This window comes from Fundulus heteroclitus, chromosome 1, assembly GCF_011125445.2.
Source record: "Fundulus heteroclitus isolate FHET01 chromosome 1, MU-UCD_Fhet_4.1, whole genome shotgun sequence".
Classification (NCBI taxonomy): Eukaryota; Metazoa; Chordata; class Actinopteri; order Cyprinodontiformes; family Fundulidae; genus Fundulus; species Fundulus heteroclitus.
Window position 1 is genome coordinate 28906461 of NC_046361.1, and position 11106 is coordinate 28917566.

Consider the following 11106-nt stretch of genomic DNA (forward strand, 5'->3'; position numbering starts at 1 on the left):
ACAGTACTTTTAGAATCACTTAAAAAATAAAATAAAAATTAAAGTGAGGTATTACATATATAATCTAATAATTAATTGTGGTTCACTGGACGGAAACATTAAAACTATTATAAAGATTGTTAATAACAGCGGATTCATTATATAATAGCATATAAACACTGAGTTAATGTCACATTTTTTTTGTAGATGTCATACAAATTGTGGATTTCAGTCGGTAGTAATTTTTTTTTTTAAACGGACGCCGTAAAATCCGATTAAAATCAAGCGTACAAAACAAAACAAACGGTTGTCTGACCACCATGTGGGGACAAAAGTTATCCTTCAAGTTTCACCACACATCTGGAAATGGGATGACATCCCTAAATGATATGTCTGAAATAGACTTTTAAACACTTGTGCGGCTTCAACGTGGATTCGCCGAGTGGAGTCAACACGACGACCAGGAAGCGACGGGTCATGCTCCGTTGAGTTTGAACAGAAAAGTGGCCGTGTTCCCGCTGAGAAGGCACCCTGCCAGGTTCAGCTCGTCACATGTGTTCCGGGTGGTTCTGCAGGCAGCTGATGAACTCTGAGACCGGGTGGCCCTGGAAGCAGATCTGATACACCGCGTTGAAGAGAGGGAACCTGTCAACGGACAAAGGCTTTTAGTGCTCATCTCTACCGAGCCTTCAGCAGACGCTGCCGGGGGTTCATGCCGCCGGGCTTCCTGACTTACTTATCAACCAGGTTTTTGTGCTTGAGGATGAGGTAAACCTCAGCAGCTGTTGCTGGTCCCTGCAGCTTCTGCCCGTTCAGCATCTCTTTCTCCAGCTCCTCGATGGACTGAGCAAAACATACAACAGGAAATGTTTGTTTAAAAAGAGCAACGAGACCTACGCTGCATCAACCTACATTATGGTAGTCAATATGAAATAAAGTGTCGGCTGCAGGTGCACCTCAACAAATTAATATTATCAAAACATACTAGTATTGCAAAATTTAAAGTTGTATATCTACATTATATAATAACATTTTCAATCATTTATTTGAATGACTATGGCCCATAACTAAAGAAAACCCAAAATCCTGTTTATTGGGACATTTTTTTGTATTATGTAAGAACCATAAAAAATTATTTTTAATATGTACCCTGCCTCTCGCCCAGTGAATGCTGGAGATAGGCACCAGCAACCCCCGCGACCCCATGAGGGACTAAGCGGTATAGAAAATGGATGGAAGAAATGGATAGAAATGCATTTATTTTAGGTTTTTATTTAAAAAAACATAAAATAAATTAAATATATATAAATATCTATCAAGCAGATTGGTCATTAAAGCATTCATTTGGCAGTGTGACCAAGTACTGCAGGAAAATTAAGTTAGTATCGCCATAAAGGCCAAAATTCCTTCCTGGCAGATCAGTTCAGTTAGCAAGATTTCCTGAAAGTTGCCTCCTGCTACAACATTGGTATGTATTTGTTATTAGACAACACACAAGAAAGAGGTTCTACCTTGAGAATATGTCAGAGACAAGCTGTGAGAATGTAACTTTGTTTTTGTTGAGTATAAATAGACCTCAAAGTTCATCAGCAGATGGAGACGTGTAGCATTATTAAATCTCCTTGAATGGGCTTTGCAATCTCCTCAGGGACTTTCCATTTAAAAGGTGCTTAGCCATGTTATTTGACTTTATACGTCAGTAGCTTACTCTGGTTGTATACAGTTTTTATGAAAGATTATCACATTTTAAGCTTCGTTTTTGCTCAATTTATTTGTAAATAAAGCAGTTTGTGTTTATTTATAATAACATAGGTAGTACAACACTGCGTCTGTGCAGCAGGGGATAAAACAAGGAAGCAGCTAACGGCTATTAGCATCTCCCAGGCAAACAATGCAGAATGGTCCCAGTTCCACAAAAAAATAAAATAAAAAATATGACTCCAAGAGGGAAAAGACTGGAATGTCACTGGGAATACACTATGAACGTTTGTGTTCACTGAAGCGGACGCTAAACCTGCCAATTGCTAAGATGTGACAGCAGAGTTGATTGCCAAGAGTAAGTGTTCTGATACAAGGCTGTAGATCGGTGCATTTAATTAATAATGGTTGGTCTCCAATCACGCTGAGCTGCCGCTTTATTGCGAGGCATTGCAGAGGGTCAGGCTAGGTCTGGCATTATTTCCAAGTGATTATTGTTTAAGCAAACCAGCATTGTGACAGTTCTGTGATACTGCCAGTAGATGGTGCCACGTCTGCTTACATCTGTTCATGGTGCCCAGCACTGGATTCTAAATAACCTCAAAAAGGACCATCAAGATGTAGGCTAGGTGTATATAGCTTTGCTTTATCACGATCAAACGGGTTTTGGTATTTTTTTTATAAGCATAAAACGTGGCTATACACCTTTAATTTGCTTGGATATAACACTAAATATCTTGAGCAATGACCTTTTATGGCTAATCCTAATCATAGAGGATGTCAATAATTGTATGATGTACAACTGTCAAGTTAGGAGTAATTATCGCAGTGGTGTAGTCTATACGTTAATATTTTCTCCAGCATTTTGAAATTTTGAATTCGAACTTCCTAAAAACTAAAATTGGATTAGAATCCGGATTTGATTTAAGATTATGATGTATAGTTATTACCTTTCTTAAGAAAAAATATCAAAATATGACTAAATATATGCAGTTTAAATGTGCAAATGTCCATTATAGTAGCGGCAGCTATGTGCACCTTTTCAATACAGTTATTTTTCTGAGTAAATGTTTTTCTGCTTCAAAAAAGGTGATTTCAATAACCTAATAAAAAAAAAAAAAAGAAAAAGAAAAAAGAAGGCTCTCACTTTCCCCGTCTTCACGAAAGCTTCAGCTACTTTGCGGTTGCGGCCGCCGTAGCAGGTTGTGATGAGGTCGGCCACGCCGCAGCTCTCCAGGAAGGTCGCCGAGGAAACGGGCCCCACTTTGCAGAAAATCCTCGCGAAAGCAATCATCTCCATCAGCCCCAGCCTGATCACCGCTGCCTTCGTGTTGTCCCCGAAGCCCAGACCGTCGCAGAAACCCGCGCCCACCGCAACGATGTTCTGCACAACAAAGGGAGAGGGGGGGGGGGGGAGCGTAAGCAAACACCGCAGGTGGAAATAAAAAGCTGGAGACACACCTGCAAACCTCGCAGACAATCTGGAGAATTAATGACATTCAACTAATCCGTCCCATCAGTGAATGAACGAGCTCCATCATCTTTCTCATTAAATTCAGAGCATTAATCACATCCCTTTATTCCTCTGAGCTTTTTTAGAGATTATAACCTCGCTCTTGCTAAATGGGTTTCTCCTCTCCTCTTATCCACACGCAAACCTACACTTTTTTTCCCCTCCTCCAACAAAAGCTGTGCATGACTGTTTGGGCCCTGTAGACACAGACATTGTTAGAACCTACCGACTGTCTTTAGAAATATTTGCTAAGCAAGCAGAGCTCACACATGCGCTCGTCGCCCCCATTAGGGTCACGCTGATGAAGGCAGGCCAAGAATTGGTCAGCAAATAAAGTTGTTTCCCAGTACTTCAAGCGTTGCTGCAGTCGTCACTTCACCGGATCTTTGACCTCCTCCATGCACCTTGGAAGTTGGTGAAGTTGTGCCAGAAGCCTTTGGATCTCTACACTTTGTTACTATGGATCAATGTGTGCTTCTGTGCTTTTTGTGTCCCTGCTCTGTCTTCCTGAACCCCCAGTCAGTCGAGGCAGATGGTTCTGCTGGAAGTTTTCCTCCGTGTTAACGGGGAGTTTTCCTCTCCACTGTTGCTTCATGCTTGCTCAGTATGAGGGATTGCTGCAAAGCCATGGACAATGCAGACGATTCTCCCTGTGGCTCTACGCTCTTTCATGAGGAGTGGCTGTCGAAGAACACACCAACCTTCAGCTCAAACGATGGCTTGAGGTTCGAGGGCTTAAAAAGACTGGAAAACTGGCCGAGTTGATGAACGGTAAGCTTTGTTTTTTTTTCCTGCGCGGCGATCATGGCAGCGTCGGCCGTTTTTTTTGTTGTTGTTTGCAATCACCGTCCAGGAATGGGTATATGTTTAATGTTTGTCTCATTTGAAATGTTTTTGAGTAGGCTTTCCTGGTAGCAGGGTATCATGTTAGCGCCTGCTACCATGACAGCCTATATGCTGTCATGGTAGCAGGCGCTACTTTATTAACATGTCGGCCACCAAAATACTCTTACCTTGACTTGATGTCGCTGGAATTGGGTCAGGATGTTCTTCGGTTGTGCCCTTTCCTCCGACAAAATGCTTGCTGCATGTGTAGGCCGACCGCCCCGGTGAACCCAGCGCACACATTTCTCCTTGGCAGTCTTGAAGAAAACATCCTTCATATGCGGCCGATCAGCGTAACTCGAGTCGCTGTTGCACGTTCCATTAGAATTCAATGTTTAAAAACCATTGGTCTTAGATTTGGAAAAAGCAGAGTCGTTTACGAGTACAAACTGCTGCTTGTCAAGACTTGATTCAATGTACCAATCTTTCTGGATGATTTGACTGAAACAGCTTTGTAAAGTGCCTTGAGATGACATATATCATGAATTGGCGCTATATAAATATAATATTATTGAACTACTATACAGCAAAAAGCTTCGGTAACTTTGGTTGGGTAAAGTCTGCTGAGTGTATACAGCTTCCATGTATATATCCTTTTTAATTCTTATTTACTGTATTCTTATTTTTTGTCTGCACCATCAATACCAAGTCAATTTCCTTGTAAGTGCAAACTTACTTGCCGATTAAACTTGATTCGGATTCTGATCCAGTAAATGCGGTAAATATTGAGCAGTTTTGCAAGACATCGTGAATGCCTTCTTCTCAAAGTAACAGAATAGATTAAGAAGGAAGACTCTGTGTTTAATATAAAGTTCATATTACATAGTGAGACCTCAGCTTGACTCAGTGTGCCTGTTCCAAGAGCTCACCTTCAGAGCTCCACAGATTTCCACCACGTCGTACTCCTCCACTACAGTAACTCTGAAGTTGTTGGTCTGCATGAGCTCCTTCAGGAGGGTACCGTGATTTTTGTTCTTACAGCCTGCAAGTATGAAAGAAAAAGAAAAAAAAAACAACAACAACTGGCTATGTTAAAATGCGACAACATGAGCTGAACTTAACCACCCCAGACTGAATATTCCCACAAGCACTAATTCTGCCTAAAGAGGTTTGCTGACAGTAAATCCTATTAGGAATTCCAGCCCACAAAGAGAGGAAATGACAAAGCAACAAAGAAAAAACTTCGGAAAGGCTTGAGCTGAGACTACACAGCCTTGTTGCCAGCCGCCTGTCGTGCTCACCGATGGTGGTCTCACAGAACTTCTCGTCGGCGACCTCATTGGCAATGTTGGCCCCCATCAGCACGCTCATCGTGATGCCGAGCTTCTCCTGGATTACATCAGAGATGAGTTTCAGTCCATCGGGCCCCTCGTCCACGCCCTAGAGGAATGAAAAACGTGCAAGAGAGTTTGTATCTGGGTCAAAGATGCCATTGCACAACAACAAAGGGGCGTCGCCAAGCCGGAGTGCTGCGATCAAGGGTGAAACATGTATATCTGATTCTAAAAATCCGTGCACAGCGAGCAAAGTCAAACCTTGATGAGGGATATTCCGAGAGCGTCGCTTTTAACCTTGCCCTTTATCGTGTCACACACTTTGCCGATAAACTGGTGCGGGATCACAAACACCAAGATGTCCGCGCCGCTGGACGCCTCCACCAGGTCCGGCACCGCCAGCTGAGAGGCAGTGGAAGTAGAGCGTTTTACATTAAACAGACGTGCACATGTAAAATGACAGACACGCTTAAGATCAGACACAAGCATACATGAGGCAGCAGTAAACTCGATACGACAAATTATATAACTGATAACCAGAGCCAGTCCAAGGCTTTATGGGGGCCTGATCAAAATATGATCTGTGGGCCTTCAAACTAACATCAAGCATATCCATGTTAGCTTTAATTGCATTAAACATCTAACACAGCCACAAATATAGTGAATAAATATCAGTGACCATGTATATTAAAGTTAGGAATATCAGGAAACATTAAACTGCAATACTATTGGTCAATATTGCATTGATGACGTTGACTGTGACAAACCCATATTTTACAGTCCCCCCCCCCAGCTTTCTTTTCCATCTTTAAAACTTCCAACATTTTTATGGAAATATACCCAGTGTGGGCCAAGAGGGGTTAGAGACCCTCTAACTAACCAAATATATTACTGACATGCAACGAGAGAATACATGGCGGCTAAAATATAATATTCAACTATTGCATTGCAAACAGTCCTTTGTGATTCCAGCATTGCAAATAATGATGATACATAAAGATGACGATTGTGGTTCCATATTTTTGTGCACAAATAACTTCACAATCAAACGTGTGCTGTTGTTTCTTCGACAAAAGCTAATCATTTATTTTCTTATTTTAATTTAGCTTAAAGTCAATGTGTCTGTGGCGCGTATGGAGCATGAACACAGCTAAATGTTAATCTCGTCAACGACTTGTTTGACACAGGAAAAAAAAAAAAGTCCCTGCAGCTCGAATGACTATAAAACAATCACAAATGCTATTTTGCATGATCATCACTGCTGGATCTAATGTCAAAAATAAAACAAAAAATGATTCACTTAAGTCACAACCCCAGTCCCCCCCCCCCTGCCCCCCCTTTACATACAAATGTAGATATTACAGAAATAAAGCCATATATATATCTAAATGTTTATGGAATTTAATACAATGCTATGTTACTTTGAAATTAACATGCATCTTATTTAAAAAAAAAAAGAGCCTAAGTCTCAGTGTGAAATCATGTTTTGGTCCAATGCTGCAGCAAATCATGGGTTAATTACATCTGGCAGCTTTACCCATCTAAGTGAATGAGCGGACAACGCTTTTGCTCCAGCCAAGATGATTGGTCCAAGGTAGAATTGCTGCGTAGGGGCAACCAATCATATCTTAGAGCCATTCAGGTGAGTTACAGTGACAGTTTCAGGGTAAAGTGTTGAAAAAATATCATTAATTAATTATGGTCGTATATGTGTTTACTTTGCCATGTATATAATCATGTAATAATCCATTCATGTTAGGGAGTGTGGCACTTTTGGCCCTCTAACACAAAGACGTTATAAACTGACAGTTTCTTACCACATTTGTCGGCAGCTTGTGCCCAGGGAGGTACTTCACATTCTCGTGGCTGGTGTTGATTATTTCGGTCAGCTTTCGCCCATTCACCATCTCCTCAAACACCCACATCTTTACTGTGTTGTCAAATTTGGGATTCTGAGCAACATTGGCACCTACAATCTTGGCAATGGCAGAGCCCCTGTGCGGTTAAACAATTACAAGTTAGTGTTTGATGTGGATGGTGTTTTAAATTCCAGATAAAACATTTATGGCTTCTCTTTGGACTTCACTTTGATGTTCTCTGACCTGCACAGACTTGCAGGCGGACCAAAAGATTAAACGATTTTTGTTCTAGTCCCATGGTTCTCAAAATGTGGTACAAGTACCTCTGGTTGTACTTGGCCTGCCTTTGGTGGTTCTCAGTATAAACTCTGGCATTAATCTTTTGCCAGGTAAATATGAAGGCATAACCCGTTATGCAAATTAACAGAAACTTTAAGGAACACCTGGTATTAACTGAAGTGGGTGACCCGTATGTCTACCTGTGCCGTGTTTCATTTAGCTCTTAAGTCAGCACTCAGATCTGGGAACATCACACCCAATCTAACCTTGTTCCCTGTCCAAAATGAGCAAAAATATAAAGTTTTGCTCTTTCAAAGATTGTAGCAACATGTTTACAAAAAGAGTTGTATGTTTCTGAGTGGAAAGCATTAAATGAGATACAACTTTTCAGAAATACAAATGTATATTGTTAATTTGGGATATCATAAAGTTTCAAGTCAGCTGGGGCTAAAATTGGTGAGAAATCCCAAATTTTTCCAACCCAATCTTCCACTCTTTTTTTTTTTTTATAATTATCGATATCAAGCAATATGATTTCTATTTTATCAATATGCTTTTTTCCCCCCCTGTATCGTCCAGCCCTAATGCAAACTCACAGTTTTATACACAAGGCTGCCATATTGGATTTTTAGGTCAAGATTGGGAAGAAACCTCTGAATTTCCCACTGATTTTAACTTCTAGGAATTGTTCTAAAGTTCTAATTCTCTGAGTAAAAACTGACCTTACAATTAAAACCACATCCTCCAACTATTAATTCAGTGCCAATGAATAAGAAAGATTGTTTTTATTTTTTTTACATAAGAATCTTTACTTCATTTATAACTAACTTTTATTTGCAATGCAGCTATGTTGGATTTTGACGTCAGGCTTTATGAAAAGCCTTCGACTTCAACTTCTAACCCGTTAAGGCTTCACTTCTAACTGGCAAATTTCAGAAACACTGAATCCATAATTAAAACAGGGTCCGCCAACTGATCAGGCAAAGATTTGGTTTAATTTTTATTTTTTTTAAATATGAATATGATTCAAATTGTCACACTTGGAAAACTTGATATTCATTAGGTCTAATTCAAACCTCCATTGTCTATACTATGCGTTCATCTGTGCAGGGACATGGGCTGGTGCCTATCTACAGCGTCCATTGAGGGAGAGGCTGGGTACACCCTGGACAGGTTGCCAATTCAACACAGGGCAACATTGAGGCACACCGGGCAAGACAACAAATGTGCGCACACACACACACACAATCACACCTAACATGAGAGACCGAATAACAGTCATGACTCTCATGTCATGTTTGAGAGGAAGCCGGAGTACCCGGAGAGAACCTAAGCATGCACATGGAGAACATGTAAACTCCATGCAGAGAGACCCCAAACTGGGATTTGAACCCAGGACCTTTCTGTTGCAAGGTAAAAGCTACTACTCTGGACCACTAATTCCAATTCAAGAGATTTTTTTTCTTTTTCATTAATAACAGATTAATTGTACTAAAGCAACATTTATTCTACTTATCTGGATCTGGATGAACATCAGAATTCGGCATGACGTTTTATTTTAAATTGGGCTCGTTTAAAAAAAAAAGTGTGCTACATTTCCAGAAATAATTTAATAATAAAATTAATTCGCCTTACAAAATTCACTAAACGTCCGAGCCGATTTTCTCGGTTAATTCCAGACATTTGCAGCCTCTGCTTTAAATTGTGTTTTATCGCTTTAAAACAGCCAAATTTGCGCGGCGACTTTAATCTCCAGGATTTATGAATAGAGCTCCGGCGCTGAGGACAAGCTAAGCTAAAGCACACTTGTTATGGCTAACTTCAAGGGCGGACAACAAAAAAAAAACAGAACTCAGGAATCGCTACCGACGTGTGATCAGTTTTCTGAACCCTCGGCCGGTTCATCAGCGTAAAGCTGCCCCGTTTGTGTCCCGCTAATGAAGCGGTTTGCGGCGGCAGGTTCCTGCAGAGGAGGCTCCAACTCCGTGCACCTCCACGGCTGCGGAGTCCTGCCACTCAACGCCGCCACGGGCGCGTGGGTCGGCTGTGACGTGCCCGCGTGAAACCTGACGCGTCCTGACAGCTCGCCACATAAACGCGTCAACTTGCCAGTTCCCGGAGCCCACGATGCAGACTTTCTTCGGAGCTGCCATTTGCGAGGAGATGCGGCGGCGGCGGCGAGTCGCAGGAGGTGAGAGCTGCCCTGACTGCAGTCCTGTTATGAAACAACACTCCGCTTTTATTGGCCTGTTCTCGGGGGGAGAGACGCCGGCCCGCCCCGTTCATGCCCAGGCTGAGCCTGCTCCTTCATTTCGGGAGCAGAGGTCACCAGATGAAAGGTCCCGACTCTGATTATTTATTATATTAAACTCCTCTGCGCAAATGTTTTCAGTGTGAGGGTTTAGAATAAAGGAATGTAATTTTTTTTCTTGCAAATAAAAATATGCACCCCCCCCCCCTTAATTTAATTCAATTAAATTTTATTTATATAGCACCAATTAATAAAACATGTCATCTCTAGGCACTTTCCAAACAGTGGCGCCTCCAGAAATGTTTCATGGGGGGTGGCACACTGAAACTAAAAGCCATCATTTCAGGATTTCATTCTACTGTTGTAGTAAAGCTGCCTGTAGAAAACTTTCTCAAAGACTTAAGCAAACGCCTACTAATATCTTTTGGTCAATTGCTTGATTTTTTTATGTTACTAATGATCTAATCTGCATAGACTAGTAACAGTACAGTTAACATTTTGAGTTGCACAACAATTCTTTTTCATTGTGTAATTATATTAGGAATAAGGTGTACATTTATTCATTTATTAAAAAAACAAAACAATTAGTTGAGGAAAGTAGATGCTGGCAGATACAAATAAAAGCGCGACAGAAGGTCAGGAAGAGCGGCTGCCTGGCTGGCTGTGCATGATGGGATGAAATCTTAAACTGACGCTACTGCAATTTACACTGGCCAGTGGGGTGGCCAGGACATGACACAGGGTGGCCACCCCACTGGTGGCGCCATTGTTTCCAAAGTCAAATTCAATGAGATTATACAGATTGGTTGAAAATAAAAATCCTATTTTAGGGAACCCAGTTGATTGCATCAAGTCTTGACAAGCAGCATTCACTCCTCCTGGAGAAGCGTAGAGCCACAGGAACAGTCGTCTGCATTGTCCATGGCTTTGCAGCAATCTCTCATACTGAGCAAGCATGAAGCGACAGTGGAAAGAAAAAACTCCCCTTTAACGGGAAGGAAAAATCTCCAGCAGAACTAGGGTCAGTGTGAACGGTCATCTGCCTCGACCGACTGGGGGTTAGAAAAGACAGAGCAGAGGCAAAAAGAGAGACAAACTAGCACAGAAGCCCATTTTGATCCAGTAATCTGTTCTATATTAGATGGTACATTGGTAACTGTGGAAAATAAACATGCAGGGCAACCAGCCGCCTTCAGAAGTAACCCAAAAAGTAATTTAGCATAAAGGCAGCCGTTCGGCGATGGATTCAGAGGTTATCAGGACATTAGTGAACAAACAAGACAGATCAGGGCTGAAGCGGTGGAAAGGTTTCAGGCAAGGAGGGCAGAAATCGCAGGAGCAGACAAAAGACAGCCGTGGTGTCTCTGG

The 11106-nt window shown here is 41.6% G+C and overlaps 1 protein-coding gene across 2 annotated transcripts; it reads right to left on the reverse strand.

Annotated features, from left to right (window-relative positions):
- Window positions 1–206: 206 nt before the first annotated feature.
- On the reverse strand, window positions 207–9734 carry LOC105928565 (glycerol-3-phosphate dehydrogenase [NAD(+)], cytoplasmic). Of its 2 annotated transcripts, none has more exons than XM_012865881.3 (8): window positions 9597–9734; window positions 7167–7344; window positions 5611–5751; window positions 5317–5455; window positions 4945–5057; window positions 2825–3061; window positions 716–822; window positions 207–624 (listed from the first exon to the last, which is right to left on the reverse strand). In XM_012865881.3, the coding sequence occupies exons 1-8, from the start codon at window positions 9638–9640 to the stop codon at window positions 528–530; spliced, it is 1056 nt and encodes a 351-aa protein (XP_012721335.2). In that variant the 5' UTR covers window positions 9641–9734; the 3' UTR covers window positions 207–527. The 2 variants fall into 2 exon arrangements, with proteins under 2 accessions (XP_012721335.2, XP_021173883.2); XM_021318208.2 differs by lacking the exon at window positions 9597–9734 and adding an exon at window positions 9358–9546.
- Between the last annotated feature and the right edge of the window lie 1372 nt (window positions 9735–11106).